This window comes from Macrobrachium rosenbergii, chromosome 5 (genome assembly GCF_040412425.1).
Source record: "Macrobrachium rosenbergii isolate ZJJX-2024 chromosome 5, ASM4041242v1, whole genome shotgun sequence".
Lineage (NCBI taxonomy): Eukaryota > Metazoa > Arthropoda > Malacostraca > Decapoda > Palaemonidae > Macrobrachium > Macrobrachium rosenbergii.
Window position 1 is genome coordinate 71396765 of NC_089745.1, and position 16330 is coordinate 71413094.

General features: G+C 46.0%; 1 protein-coding gene across 2 annotated transcripts in view; it reads left to right on the plus strand.

The window, feature by feature from the left end:
• The window catches only part of LOC136838889 (gastrula zinc finger protein XlCGF57.1-like), a 54860-nt gene that overhangs the window by 27471 nt on the left and 11059 nt on the right, over positions 1 to 16330 (plus strand). The window contains exon 2 of one of the 2 annotated variants that reach the window (XM_067104581.1): positions 15932 to 16226. The exons of the other annotated variant lie outside the window; for it this stretch is intronic. Within the exon in view, the coding sequence (XP_066960682.1) occupies positions 16218 to 16226 (9 nt within the window). The 5' untranslated portion in view covers positions 15932 to 16217. The remainder of the gene's footprint in view (positions 1 to 15931; positions 16227 to 16330) is intronic. 2 annotated transcript variants of the gene reach the window in all.

Sequence of the window (16330 nt, forward strand, 5' to 3'; positions counted from 1 at the left end):
TCAGCCAGTTAGGATTCTCACATATCCTTCTTCCTACTGGAGAGATCAACAGCTAGTTTTGTTCCTTTCCAACTGATGTCGAATTTTATTTGCCTTAGGTGTGTCGAGATTGGCACCTTTTAGGATTTAGATTTAGCGTCGTATATGGAGGAATGGGAAGAAAGGTGGCCTGATCAGATGTTTTTGTTTCTCTAATATGGCAGCTTTGTGTTCTCACCCTATAACCCTTATCATTTCTCTGCCTTATTCCTTCCTCTGTTTTCAACTGCTCTCCTAATATTCTCTTTCCTTTCTTTGATTTCTTTCTTTTTATCAGGTAAGGTGAAGGGTAGCTCCTCACTCTACGCTAACCTGCTCAAGCAAACTACAAGTAAAAAAGAAAAAACAAAAATGAAACTTAATTTAATCAAACAATCTTACACCAACACACAAATATTTATAAAAAACAAAAAATAAACATTGAATCACACAAACCCATTTTTTCACACTAGCACCATACTCCCCTGTACTAAAACAAAGGAAATCTTATTTCCTTTTTTTTCCCTTTTCAAAATCCCTTTCTCACTACCCATTCATACTCCAGAACTGGACCTTGACTTCGGGTCCTTGGCCTGTCATTCACCACCTCTTCTTCACTCACTTCTACCCCAACTGCACTAGACTCACCCATTCTTGGTTCCGAATTACTTATACCAACTTCATTCAAACTCTGGATACTTATGTCTGCTTCAACCTCACTAAAACTTTACATGTCTTCTATCATCTCTTCTATACTCTCACTCAATTCTGCTAGGCTCTGACTCAAGTTATCCAAAACTCGCCCACTCTCACTCTCTAGTACTGCTAACTCTCTCACTCACTCTCCGTCCCACACTCACTCTTTCAACACTTTCACTCAAAGAAAGCACACACACTGTACGTACCATCTTTCTCATGACTCAGCATTGTTTCCAGTCCACCTGAATCTTGAGTATCCACATCCACATTCCTTGTACTCTCCAAGTTCATGTCTTCCATATTCTCCTCAAATCCCTCAAAATCATTTTCACCCTCATTCAAAGTACCACCAAACAACACCACAAGGGTATTTTCACTCCTCATGCTTACTGACTTCTCAAACAGTAAATGTACCCGTACTCTTTCTATTAGGCCTTCTCTTACGTTCTACTAACACTAGCTGTTACACACTGCTTTTTCTTCTCTTCCCTTAACAACTTCCATTATGTATTTCGGTGGTTCTCTCCATCTTCTCAACTAATTATAGTGTGCTCTTATTACCTTTACATTTCCTTCTTCATTCCTGTCTTCTAATACATAACTCAACCCATTTGACCACACCATTTTCACCACATAAGGACCTTCATAGTTCTCACCCATCTTATTCACTGTCAGTTTTCCTTTCTCACCCACTTCCTTCAACACCTTATCTCCTACTTTGAAACTCTCAAACCTTTCGTTTGCCTGTCTCCACACATCCTGCTCTTCTTCATTCAAATCCAGCCTCGCTTTTGCATACCTCTCATAGTTCTTCACATACTCACTCAGCGGCATACCAGTGCTTTTATGTACTGACTCATTATACATTGCTAGCACTCTTCCTAACAACAAATCCTATTCATTCTCTCTATCAGTCAACATTCGTAACATCTCACTCAGAGTCCTTATGGTTTGTTCTGCCAACCCATTCGCACTCGGCATGTATGGAGTTGTTAACACTTGTTCAATACCCCACTCTCTCAACATTCGCTCAAAAGGTGTACCAACAAACTCCGGTCCATTATCACTCAATATTCTAACTGGCTTCTTCCTGTTCAGTATTCTAACTGGCTTCTTCAAATGCACAGGCAACAAGACCATACTGACCACTTTTGCAACATCCTCGCCAGTCTTATTCTTCACTGCTGCACAACTTACAAGCTTACTCGTATGGTCTACCATAACAATCACTCCTATATTTCCTCTTGCAGTTACTGGCAAAGTTACACAATCAATTGCCACTAACTCAAATGGTTCTTTCATACTCAACTTCAAAACAGGTGGGCTAGCATACACTCAGATATTTTCCCCTCTGACATCCTTCACACATAACTGCCACATCCGTACAAATCTTCCTTAAATATGGGGAAATCATTTGCTCTTTTTTACACTTGATTAACTTAAACTCCCCCATATGTCCATATTTCTCATGGACTAACATACACATCCCCACTGCTCCACTCATCGAGAACACTGGAACATACATCAACTCTCCCATCCTTTCTCTTGAAAATTACACCACTCCTTCACACAACACAAATCTCTCAGCAAAGCATATCCATTTACTCAACAACAAATCTTCCAGTTACTCCCTCTCTAATACACCTCTTTAACTCACTCACTATCAAACATTTTCACTGCATCTCCTCAACATCCTGTGTTTTTAGCAATTCATTCTCATTCTTGTCCAACTCCATTATATCCTCCTCTTCACTCAGACTCCAATCAGTCATTCCCACAAACCTGACCATGCTCACTGCCTCACTTTGAATTATCCCTATTACAACTTCATCTTTCAACAGAACTTTCCCACCTTTCATTACCAATCCATTCTTCCTCAAGAAATCTATCCCAAACAGGAAACAATATGGCATTTGCTCATCTCCCAGTACCACAAAACACTCTTCCACCTCAAACTCTCCCAACTTTACCTTCAACCTGACTTCCTCCCATCCAGCCGACCTTCCTGCTATACCTCTTGTTGACACATTCACCGCTCTCCTTTTAACATTCTAATTCACTCTCTCAACATCCCTAATCACATGCATTCACCAAAGATATTTGCGCTCCCGTGTCAACCAAACCACAGTACTGTCTTCCACTGATATCTACTCTCACAATCATTGCATTTCCCCTCTTGTGTACACACTGACACTTGTCTCCACCACCAACCAAACATCCTTCACTCACCTCCTTACTATAACTTTCCACTTCCAACAACTCTCTTCAGCATTTTCCTCCTTCTCATACAGTACTTCCTTTCATAGCTCTTTTTCTCTATAACCCAGTTATAGTGTACCCGACTCAAACACTGCAGATGCAACTCATGCTCACTCTCTTTCACTCGCTCTCCTCCTGTTGATACACTATAAGTTTCTCACCCCCAGTGTGTATGGACACCAAATCACCTTATTATACATCTTACCCACCACCATCAAAACCTCATGAAATGGGGCTACTCCAGGAAACATCATAGCTCTCAGACTCTTCCAATACAATTCCACATTTGACACTCCCAAACACCCAGGCCTCTTGCAAACTTCTTCATTCACCTCTGCCCTCAGTTCATTCACACTTCCAGGCACCTGCAACTTCAAACCTTCATCTACCAAATCATTCAGTCCATACCACACACTCTCAAACATCAAGTCACCACCCCCCTTACTCTCATGTGCTACTACCAATCCTCTCAGCAGATACTTTGGTCTTATGTCTTTCATTTGCTCTTCTCTCCCTTCCCCAGGTAGTCTGGACATCATGTCTGTAACAGTATTCCTTTTACCCTGGATATACTCTATCACAAAATCAAAGTCACTCAAATCCTCTACTGTTCACGCAATTCATTTTCTGCAGATAAACTAGAGGTTGATGGTCCATACCCACCACAAACCTCACACCATACAGGAATGGTCTTAACGCTTTCACACAAAATCGCAGCGCTGCCAATTCTCTCTCAAAAGTCGAATATTTTCGTTCTGCTGAACTAAACGCCTTACTTACATATGCTGTCGCTCTATCCCTTTCAGTTCCATTCATTACTTGCTTTTGCATCAGACATCCACCCATTGACGCTCCACTCGCATCTGTATACACTTCTAACTTACTGGCATCTGTACTACAGTCAGGGTAAGCCAACTCCACATCCTTCACCATTTCCTCTTTCAGTTTCTCAAATGCTTTCACCATCCTTTCATCCCACCTCACAACTGTACTTTTCTTGCAGCCTGTCTATTCTGACAACGGCTTTGCAATCCCCGAACAATCTTCCACAAACTTCCTTTCAAACTTGATCAATCCCAAAAATCCACATAACTCTCACACGGTCCTGGGTTGAGGGAAATTTCTCTTTCTCCACAAACTTTTCCACTTTTCTCACATCAGACTCACTCACCTTATGGCCCAAAAACTCCACCTCTTCCATGAACCACTCACACTTACTCACCTTGATTTTCACTCCCACTTCCTCTAACTTCTTCAACACTGCCCACACCAACCTCGTGTGCCTTTTTCACGGTATTACTCATCACCAAAATGTCATCAAGAAACACCAACACATTCTCGCAGGTGGGGCATTAGCCAATCCTAAACTGAGATTGCAGAACTGATACTGTACTGTTTTTCATAGTTGAAAAAGCAGTTATCAGCCTACAATCCTCTGCTACTGGCATCTGATAATACCCCCTTATCAGATCCATCTTGTTAAATACTTTCTTCCCATGCATACTGTACACACAGTCGGACACCGCACACACAGGGAATCTTTCTTTCATTGTCACTTCATTTACTCTCCGATAATCAATACACATTTGCAGTCTCCCATCAGGCTTTCTTACCGGCACAATTGGACTATTCCAAGCACTTTTACTGGGTTCAGTTACTCTTATCCTTTCTAATTCTTCACATTCTTCACACTGCTTTTCAATCTCTCGTGTTACCAGAACTGGGAAATGTCAGGATTTCTGATAAATTGAAGTGTCGCCTGTCAGCCGAATACGGAACTCCGGCAATCTAGCTGTCCCAAAGTCCTCATCACCTTGACTCAATGCACCCTTCCTTACCCACAACAGCTCTTTCTGTTTCTTGTTCAACTTCTCATTCAATCTCATCTTTTCCGTAATATAAGCTTTTCTTTACTCCACTCTTCTAACTTTTCTCCTTCGGCCATCACATCATACCCCTGAACGTGGTTATCGTTACTCAAATCGACCACACTTCTTAAGCTCCCAATCTATCACCCAGATGTATGCCTCTCCACCTCTTCTTTTTCACATCTCCACACACCTATACACACACACCTTTGGGTCCTGTACATCCATAATTCATCAGACACATGTGACCTGCCTTATCTCATAACATGCAGAGCTACTGTCCAACATGAATATTTCACTCAGACTTTCTGCGCCGACGCCAACATTGGTTCTCCATCCTGCTTTCACACTCCACGCACTCCCCAAGTCTCTTGGCAATTGTACGTCCTCCATCGCATACACCTCCACTCAGAAACTATCTTCAAACTTGCTTGTCCATCCTCCTCCACGTACAACTTCACACTTGTTTCACTCCCCATTCGTGTCTCTATCATTTCCTGTTCCGGGTACACTTTTACCCTGTTTTTCTTCAAAAATGCATACTCCAGCAACATATCATACCCCTCTATCATTCACTCTATCCACAACATGAAAAGCATTCTCCTCCAATCTTATTCCTGCAATCATAACTGATTCAACAAACCTTGAGCACACCTTTACTTTCAATCCTCCGATCCCTGTTACATATCCAGCACATTCCTCCCTCCCTGCTACATTTTCTTTTATTTTCTCATACTCCTTTCTGAAAATCACATTTCCGCTACAACCAGTATCAATCAATGCCTTCAACAACACTCCACCACGTGACCGAGGAGGCTCCCTCTTTGGGAGTTGCTGCATCCTCCCAAGGGGATTCCTCTGGTCTTACTGACTAGTCTTGTCGATCTGTTTTCTTATATTTTTACCAAAATCATGTTTAAATCACATTCAGCTTGGATCATCTGGATCTTATCATATTCAAATCTATTTGAAGTCCTCAGTTGCCTTGATTGGGTTGTTTAGGGTGCATTGACCAAAAAAATTGAGGACCATCAAGATCTTGTTTCGGATATCACCTCCGACTGGCTTGGGGTTCTGTCCTGTGCAGACAAGACTGTTAAGAGATAGTTTGTTCATGAGACTTACCTGTCAGATATATATATAGCTGTATTCTCTGTTAGTCCGACAGAATTTCAAAACTTTCAACACACGCGCAGTGGGAGATCAGGTGGTTAGTACCCATTCCCGCCGCTGGGAGGCGGTATCAGGAACCATTCCCATTTTCTATTCAGATTTTCTCTGTCGCGGTACTGTCAACACTTGTTTTCAGTACCTCCGTCTTGGATTTCGGATAAAACTTGGTTGTCACTTGAGTATTTGTTTGATTTTTGGTTTTTGACTTGGACTTGTGGCTAGGCATACGCTATTGTGGATTGTTTTGGATTTGGCTTTGTTTTTCCTGGGATTAAGATGTCTGAATCTAGTTCTTCTAGTTATCGAGTTTGCCGTGTGCAAGACTGTAAGGTGAGGCTACCGAAAATTTCGGTAGATCCTCACACTGTATGCTCGGGTTGTAGAGGGCATGTTTGTTTGTTGAATGACCGATGCAAGGAGTGTGAATCTTTGTCTGATGCTAGTTGGAGGACTTATGATTCGTATGTGAGAAAGCTAGAGCGAGATAGGATCAGGAGGTCTTCCTCCAGAAGTGGTAGGAGTCAGGGTAGTGTTTTTTCACCTGTTAACCCTCCTGTAGACGTAGCTCTTCCTAACCCTGTGGTGTTGCCCCCGAACCCCGGGGTTGTGTCTGCGGAAGGTGATGCCCTGGCGGTTATTATGTCTTCCATTCGTACCTTGGAAGCTAATATGCTCGCTCTTCAAAGTGCTGTGAAGTGCAGTGATAGTGTCTGTCCCCCTTGTGTTGTGGAGGGGGCGTCAGATCGGCCGTATAACGCCTCTAGGTCTAGACCTCTGTCGGACTCCCAGGACTCAGGGAGTGGGCAAGTTGAAAGCCGCAAGAGGGTTACGCGGACCCCCCACCGATCTGGCGTCCCTTCGGCATGTCCTGATGACGCTTCCCAGGCTGCCAAGGATCGTGCTCGGGCACGAATCCTTAAGGATTGCTTCTCTTCCCCCGATTCCTCCTCCCCGCGTCGGGAATGGAAATCTCGGGATTCTCGCCCTTTGAAGAGAAGCTTCAAAGAAGGGGACGCTTCACGTCCCTTTTCTCGTGACGCTCTTCGCTCTTCTCCGGAGGATTTTGACGCCATCCCACCGCAGAAGAGGACCAGGACGTCATCGGACGATGACGCTTTGAGCGCTCCGTTCGCTCCAGAAAGAAGGCTGTTGCTTCCCTGTGAGAAGGAAGAAGGCGTCCCCTCGCCCCTCTTCTTCTCACAGGATCAGCCCTTCTCCTGAGGAGGAATCTTCTCCTACTCGTAAGCTGCTCCTAGGCATGCAGAAGCAATTGGCTTCGTTAATGGCCCAGAAGGAGACTGATGCGTGTCGTCGTCGGAAGGATTCCCGGCTGCCGATCAAGAGGTCCAAACCTTCCCCTTCTCCTTCTCCACGTTCTTCGTCGTCTCATGCTTCGCCGCCCTCTAGAAGTCCTGTTGCTCAGCGCTTTACTGGTCTCGGCAGGGATCGCAATTTCCCGCTTTCTGATGCGCTTCATGCTGCCAGGCTTGACGCCCCTCGTTACGACGATCCTCTTGTTTCTCGCCAGGACGCTTCTCATGCTGCTAAGCATGACGCTTCTCATGCTGCTCGGCAAGACGCCTCCCTTGCTGCTCGACATGACGCCTCCCTTGCTGCTCGTCATGACGCCTCCCTGGCTGCTCGGCAAGACGCCTCCCTTGCAGTTCGGCAAGACGCCTCCCTTGCTGCTCGGCACGACGCCTCCCTTGCTGCGAGGCATGACGCCTCCCTCGCTGCTCGCTCTCACCAGGACGCTCGTCGGATCGATCGTCAAGAAGCTCGTCGGGAATCTCGCCAGGGCGCCACCGTCGGGGACTCTCGTTTAGACTCTTCTGCCCGAGACTTTCGCGACCCCTCTCGGACTTCTTCCAAGCAGAAGTCCCTTTGCATGTTGGTCTGCAAGGACTTCGTCCTCCCGGTTCTTCTCCTGCCCCTTTGGTTGTTCCTGTGGAAGAAGGAGTTTTCTTGCGCTTCGGATCCTGCAGTTGAGGATCAGTCCTCTTCTTCTTCAGCTTCTGCAGACTACCAAGTCTTGACTAGGCTGCTGAAGGACTTGTTTGGGGACAAGTTTCAACCCTCTGCTCCTCGCCCTCCCCCCTCGCAGCTAACCTCGTCTAAATCACAAAAGTCTTCTGGTTTTGTGAAGATGGCTACGTCTCTCTCTATGAAGAGGGCCTTTAACAAGGTTCAGGAGTGGATGGACTCCAGGAAGGCCCAGTGCAAGACTTCTTTCGCCCTGCCTCCATCAAGATTGAGTGGAAAAGCAGGAATTTGGTACGAGACAGGAGAGGAGGTTGGTTGGAGAGTTCCTTCCTCTTCTCAAGGGGATTTTGCCAGCCTTGTGGACGCTCCCAGAAGGTCTCTCCTTTCATCAGCGAAGGTGTCCTGGTCTTTATCTGAGACCGATCACCATCTGAAAGGCCTATTCAGGTCTTTAGAAGTCTTCAACTTTCTGGACTGGTGCCTGGGAGTCCTGGACTTGCAGGCTCGTAGCCCTGACTCCATTAGTCTGGGAGATTTGTTTAGCGTCCTATCCTGTATGGACAAGGCGGTTAGGGATGGCTCCGAAGCACTGGCTGCCCACTTCTGTACAGGGCTTTTAAAGAAGAGAGCCATTTACTGCAACTTCACGGCGAAGTCGGTCTCTCCTACTCAGAAGGCAGAATTGTTGTTCGCTCCGCTTTCTAGCCATCTTTTTCCCCAGCCCTTAGTCAAGGATATGGCTGCCACCTTGCAAGAGAAGGCTACTCAGGACCTCCTGGCCCAGTCTTCTAGACGTCCTGCAGCCCCTTCGACTTCTTCCCTTGGGCAGGCTTCCAAGATTCAGAAGCCCTTTCGTGGAGGACCCTCCTCTAGATCGTCCTTTCGAGGAAGAGGTCCCTCAAGAGGTAGAGCCCCTTCTAAGACCAGGGGCAAGAAATGACTCCGTGGACCTTCAGACACCAGTAGGAGCCAGGCTTCTTTCTTTTGCAAGAGCCTGGAGAGAGAGAGGGACGGACAACTGGTCCCTCCAAGTCATCGAAAAGGGATACAAGATCCCATTCCTCGTATTGCCTCCGTTATGTACGAATCCCATAGATCTGTCGCCATCCTATCAGCAGGAGAAGCAGCAGATTCTCTTCGACCTGCTCGAGCAAATGCTCGAGAAGAGAGCTGTGGAGCAGGTCTCAGATTTACAATCCCCAGGCTTTTACAACAGGCTGTTTCTGGTACCAAGCAGTCAGGGGATGGAGACCAGTTCTGGGCGTCAGCAAGTTGAACCATTTCGTTCTGAAGGAAAAGTTTGTAATGGAGACGTCCCAGTCGGTCATGGGAGCCCTAAGACCAGGCGACTGGATGGTTTCTCTCGATCTCCAGGACGCCTATTTTCACGTCCCTATACATCCTCTATCGAGGAAATACCTGAGATTTGTCCTGCGGGACAGGTATTCCAATTCAGGGCCTCTGCTTCGGGCTCAGCACAGCTCCTATGGTTTTCACGATCTTAATGAGGAATGTTGAGATGGCTTCGCCTTGGAGGAATAAGAGTCTCTCTTTATTTGGACGATTGGCTCATTCGAGCCTCGTCAATGACAAGGTGTCTGGAGGATCTTCACACGACTTTGACCTTGACGAAGTCCCTAGGACTTCTGGTGAATTTCGAAAAGTCCCATCTGACCCCGACTCAGTCCATCGTTTATCTGGGGATTCAGATGGATTCAGTGGCTTTTCGAGCGTTTCCGTCTCAAGAAAGACAACTACAGTGTTTAGACAAAGTTTCAGCCTTCCTGAGGAAAGAAACATGCTCGGTGAGGGAATGGATGAGTCTGCTGGGGACCATTTCATCACTGGAGAAGTTTGTTTCCCTGGGGAGACTGCATCTCAGACCGCTTCAATTCTTCCTTGCAGAGAACTGGCAGGACAAGGAGAATCTGGAAGTTTCTCTGAGTATTTCGCCAAAGGTAAAGAATCACCTTCGGTGGTGGCTCGATCCATCGAAGTTGGCAGAAGGCCTTTCTCTCAAACTTCAGAACCCGACCTAGTGTTGTTTTCCGGCACGCGTCCATCTCGGGGTGGGGAGCAACACTGGGGAGGGAAGAAGTGTCGGGCACCTGGAGAGGGGAACAGGTGTCCTGGCACATAAACCTCAAAGAATTGGGGGCGATTCAGTTGGCCCTTCTTTTCTTCGAGGGACGAGTCACGAACCGAGTTGTCCAGATCAACTCGGACAACACCACGGCCCTTTCATACCTCAAGAAACAGGGAGGAACTCACTCTCGGTCCCTGTTCGCCTTAGCAAAGGACATCCTTCTGTGGGCTCAGGCCCGAAATATTACGATCCTCACGAGGTTTGTTGCAGGCGTAGAGAACGTCCGTGCGGATCTTCTAAGTCGGCAGCGACAACTGCTCCCGACCGAATGGACCCTACACCAAGAGGTGTGTCAAGGACTGTGGAAGCTTTGGGGACGTCCCTTGGTAGATCTCTTCGCAACTTCCAAGACGAAGAGACTTCCTCTTTACTGCTCCCCTGTTCTCGACCCAGGAGCGCTCTCAGTGGACGCTCTTCTTTGGGATTGGTCGGGGATGGACGTGTATGCCTTTCCCCCGTACAAAATCATCGGAGAAGTCATCAGGAAGTTTGCGTCGTCGGAAGGGACGAGGATGACGTTAATCGCCCCGTTTTGGCCTTCGAGGGAATGGTTCACAGAGGTCATGTCCTTCCTAGTGGACTTTCCGAGATCTCTGCCCATGAGAGTCGATCTACTCAGACAACCCCACTTCGAGAGGTACCACAAAAACCTCCCCGCTCTGTGTCTAACTGCATTCAGACTATCGAGAAGCTGGCCAGAGCGAGAGGTTTTTCTAGACCAGTGGCGAAAGCTATTGCCAGAGCGAGAAGACTCTCTTCCAGTAATTTGTACCAATCGAAGTGGACCGTCTTTAGGAGATGGTGTAGAAAGAAGGGCATTTCCTCTACCACGACCTCTGTGAGCCAGATAGCAGACTTCCTCTTGTTTCTGAGGAGTGATGTTAAACTAGCAGTCCCGACTATCAAGGGATATAGAAGTATGCTATCATCTGTTTTTAGGCATAGAAACTTGGATCTGTCTAACAACAAAGACCTTCACGATCTATTCAGATCCTTCGAAACCTCGAAGGTGCCTCAAACTAAGGACTCCTTCTTGGAATTTGGATGTTGTGTTACGGTTCCTGATGTCCAGTTCGTTCGAACCTCTTCGTTCTGCGTCATTGAGGAACATTACCAGAAAGACTATTTTTCTAACCGCTCTAGCAACTGCAAAGAGGGTTAGTGAACTGCAAGCCTTTAGTAGACATATAGGCTTTAAAGGACATAACGCAGTTTGTTCTTTAAGCCCTTCCTTTTTAGCGAAAAATGAGAACCCGTCTAACCCTTGGCCCAAGAGCTTGAAAATCAAGGGTATGGCTGAAATCCTAATTCAAGAGCCAGAGAGAGTCCTTTGCCCTGTTAGGGCTCTCAAAGTCTACTTAGACAAGACGAAGGAAAGTCGAGGCCCCTCAGATAGTTTATGGTGTTCCGTAAAGAGACCGGACTTACCTATGTCGAAGAATGCTCTGGCTTTCTTTCTGAGGATACGATTAAAGAAGCCCATTCATGCTGTCAAGACACTGATTTTAAACTTCTGAAAGTCAATGCTCACGAGGTGAGGGCGGTTGCGACTTCAGTGGCTTTTTCAGAAGAATATGTCACTCAGTAACATTCTGGGTGCCACATTTTGGCGTAGCAACTCTGTGTTCGCCTCACACTACCTGAGAGATGTGAAGACGACATATGAGAACTGCTTCTCGCTAGGACCATACGTTTCAAGATACTTTCCTGGGGGCAGGGGATGACACTCATCCTATCCTATAGAAAATGGTTGGATAGTGTTTTTTATGGTTGTTGGGTCGACTGCCTGTGGCGGACTTCCCACTCTTTAGTTTTAGTTGCGTTATCCTAACTTAGTTAGGCTTGGTCAGGTGGTTGGTTTTTACTTCGTTTGCCCTCATTGTATGGTCAATATGGTCTAGTCACATTGTGGTCACGCCCCCGTTGACAGATCATCTAGAACTCACCAGCTATACAGGTCACACCCTTGCTGGAGACTCTAGTTAAGCAGAAGCGGACTTGGGTGACAGTAATCACGAAGTCAGCTATGCTAACAGGTAAGGAACCAAAGTATCTTTCACCTACATGTAGTGTGTTTTCCAAAATCCTATTCTGTCTGTACCCACCTCCAATGGTGGTATTCAGCTATATATATATCTGACAGGTAAGTCTCATGAACAAAATGATATTTTAATGATAAAATAAAGTTTGTTCATACTTACCTAACAGATATATATATTCATAGTGCCCGCCCACCTCCCTCAGGAGACAGTGGCACTAGAAAATCTGAATAGAAAATGGGAATGGTTCCTGATACCCGCCTCCCAGCGGCGGGAATGGGTACTAACCACCTGATCTCCCACTGCGTGTGTCGAAAGTTTTGAAATTCTGTCGGACTAACAGAGAATACAGCTATATATATATCTGCCAGGTAAGTATGAACAAACTTTATTTTATCATTAAAATATCATTTCTCTTGAGCTGTCTGCCATCGTTACTTTTAGGGTGCTGAAGAAACAACAGCTGTGGTGTTCCTTTGTTTCCAAGGGTGTTACCCAGACCCAGAAGTCTGCATTGCTGTTCTTGCCCTTGGACAAGAATCATCTCTTCCTTCAAAATGCTGTGAAAACGATAGCATTGGACTTACAGAAGAAGATGACTCGAGACTTGCTGACACAGTCATCTAGGCGTCCCAAGGACTCTTCTCCTTTTCAAGCTAGGACCACTCTCCCCTCCAACAACAGCCCTTTCGTGGAGGGAGATCTCAGATGCCATTCAGGTCCCATTCAAATGTCCACTTTTCATCCAGAGCCATCGAGAAGAGCTCTTCCAAACCAGCACATAGGAAGTGAGACAGAAGTCCTTCATGCGCCTGCAGGAGCTAGACTACTAGAATTTTGGGAGAGGTGGCTGATAAGAGGAGTGGAGCCCTGGATTATCAGTGTTTTGGAGGGCTGCGTCATTCCATTCTTGGAAAGAAAGCCCCCCTCCCTCCCCTTAGTCACTTCTCCCATCACATTGACAGCTTGCTCGGTAGGCTCCAAGAGACATTCGGTCCTATTGGAGAAAGTCTCCTCCCTCGTACAGAAAATGGGCATAGAGGAGGTTCAGGACACCAGCTTGGAGGAATTTTACAATCATCTCTTCATGGTACCAAAGGCATCGGGGGCTTGGAGACCAGTCCTCGATGAAAGCGACCTCAGTCACTTTGTCTTGAAGAAAAAGTTCAAGATGGAGAGAGACAAACTACTCAGTCCTTGCATTCATTCACCAGGGTGACTGGATGGTAACCTTAGATATGCAAGATGTTCACTTCCATATCCCCATTCATCCAAGTTCCAGAATGTATCTAAGGTTTGTCTTCCAAGACAAAGTTCACCAGTTTCAGGTTCTTTGCTTTGATCTTTCAACAGTCCCTCAAGTTTCACTCGAGTCCTGGTCCTGTTATCGAAATGGCTCCACTTAGTGGGGATCAACGCCAGTCTTTACTTAGACAACTGGCTTCTCCGATCCCTGTCAAAGGACAAGTGCATGGAGGACACACAAGATTCTTCTTCTGGCCCAGGAGCTGGGCCTTTTTATAAATCTTCAGAAGTCCCAGTTGATCCCTTCTCAAGAAATCCTCTACCTGGGGATGACACTAAACTCTTGGGCTTTTCAGGCTTTTCTGTCCCCCAAGAGGATATCCAACTGTTTTGTTCGGCTCAACAATGGATGAGCCTACTGGGGACTCTGGCAGCCATGGAAATGTTTGTCAGATTGGGCAGATTGCATATGAGAGTACTCCAGTTTTACCTGAAGGCCATCTGGAACAGGAAGACACAGCCAGACAGTCATGTTTTTCCAATCACCCTGGAGATAAAATCGGATCTGCAGTGGTGGCTGTCAAAAGAAAGGCTGTCGGAAGGGAAGTCCCTTCGTCCTCTGAACCCCGAACTAGACTTCTATTCCAACGCCTTGGATATAGGTTGGGGAGCCCTGCTAAACAATCAATAGGTCTTAGGGACATGGACTCCAGAACAACAGGGCAATGTAAGAGAACTGAGGGCAGTTCAGCTTGGCCTTCAGAATTTTATGCACCTTGTCCACAACAAGACAGTCGTGGTGCACACGGACAATACCAAGACCTTAGCTTACATCTGAAAACAAGGCCCCATACCTTCTCTCTCTGTCAGTCCACAAGAGAGTTACTACTGTGGGCAGACCAAAATCAAGTTACTCTTATCAGTCGCTTTATCCATGGAAAGTTGAATGTGTTGGCGGACAAGCACAGCCATTGAAAGCAGGTCCTTCCCACCTCATAGACCCTGGATCCCCTGGTATGTCTAGACATGTGGAAGCTGTGCATGGGGATACTACCTGAATAGGACAGAAAAGATCAGGAGCCCATCTAGTATTCTTTGGTGTTCAGTAAGCAACCCATCCCGTCCTCTGTCAGAGAACACCTTGTCCTTTTTATGAGATTTAATTAGAGAAGCACAATCCCAGATCCAGGAGGGCAATTTACCAAACTTTAAAGTGAGAACGCACGATATCAGAGTGGTGTCTACTTCCTTGGCTTTTAGACGTAACATGTCCTTGACCTCCATTATCCTGTGTACCTACTGGAGTTGCAGGTCCATTTTCGCTTCTCACTACAGGCAGTCCCTGGTTAACTGTGTGCTTGGTTAATGGCGATCCGGTTTTATGGCGCTTGTCTAGCAACAAAAATCGCCAATTTCCACTTATCGGCGGCGATAATTGGGTATTGGCGCCAATGCATACCTAACAGAGGTGCCGATAACCGAAACTCAGCACTTTTCGGCGCCGATAAACCCAAAAATCGCCGAAAAAGTGCCAGAAATTGCCGATTTTCGGTTAGTGGCGATGTTCGGTTATCATCACACCCCCAGAATGGAACCCCCACTTATAACCGAGGACTGCCTATACTTGAAGGAAGCAGAAAGTGTTTAACGATTGCAGTACCCTGGGTCTGTTATCAGTGGCTGGCATGGTATTGGGTGAAGAGTCATAGAAAGCACTCTGTTTCTCCTACTATCTTTTCACCTAGGTTTAGGGTTTTCGAGTTTTGGGGAGCTAGTGGATTGGTTGTGGTTTTTAACAACTTATTTCAGAGTAGCTGACAATGTTGTCTGGTTTTTTAGTGTTGGTACTGCACCCGGGGCAAGGGCACCTTATTGTGTGCTTTGTTAGCCATCAGGTATATCCTCTGCTACAAAGCTCCCACTTAAGTAGAGGCACTCCACAGCTCAACAGCCACACCACTACGGGTTAAGATGAGCACCAACCAGAGGCAGTATTCACCTGCAGTAGCTCTCCTACTAGGTAAGAAAACAACAAGCATTGCTTGCAATGCTGGCAGATTTTTTGTTTCAAATTCATTATCATGCTTTAATGTTTTGGGATAGAGTATGTCCATTTATCCCACCTCCATTCAATTTGAGATTCAGCTTTGTAATTACTTTACTTGGTAGGGTACTTATATGAAAATAGCATTTTCATAATAAAATTAAGTTTTATATATACTTACCAAGTAATTACAGAATCAGAACCTGCACTCCACCCCTCTTATGGACATGAGGGCACAAGCAAATTGGATAATGGCTGCCAAGTTGTTCCTCTTTTCCCCTGTCAGTGGGCAGGGCTGTCACCTACGTGCAAACAAACAAACAAAAGAAGCACTACTGCTAAGTTAAAAAATTTGCCGTACGAGGTAGGTATGTTAGCTATGTAATTACTTGGTAGGTATATATAAAACTTAATTTCATTATGAAAATGTCATACTCATTATGAAAATGTCATACAGGCAGTCCTTGGTTAACGGCAGCAGTTCCATTACTGGCCGAGCGCCGCTAACCGAAAATCGGCGATAATAGCACTAATAACCCATTTAATGGCGCCATTAACTGGATATCGGCACCGTCACTAAGTGGAGATCGGTGCTGCTGCTAAGCGGAGATCGGTGCCGCTGCTAATTGGGGATCAGCTCTGTTAAGCAGAGATCAGCAGCGCCGCTAACTGGAAATTGGCGCCGAAAATCCAGTGAACGGCGTCACTAGACAAGCCCTGTAAAACCTGATCGCTGTTAACCAATGTTGCCGGTAAGTGGGGACTGCCTGTTATTGAGATACATCTCTTAAGTTGAATGTTAAGTGTAAAGTACAGTTTAGTTTAAATTTGGAATAGATGGAATTGCTGTTAGCTG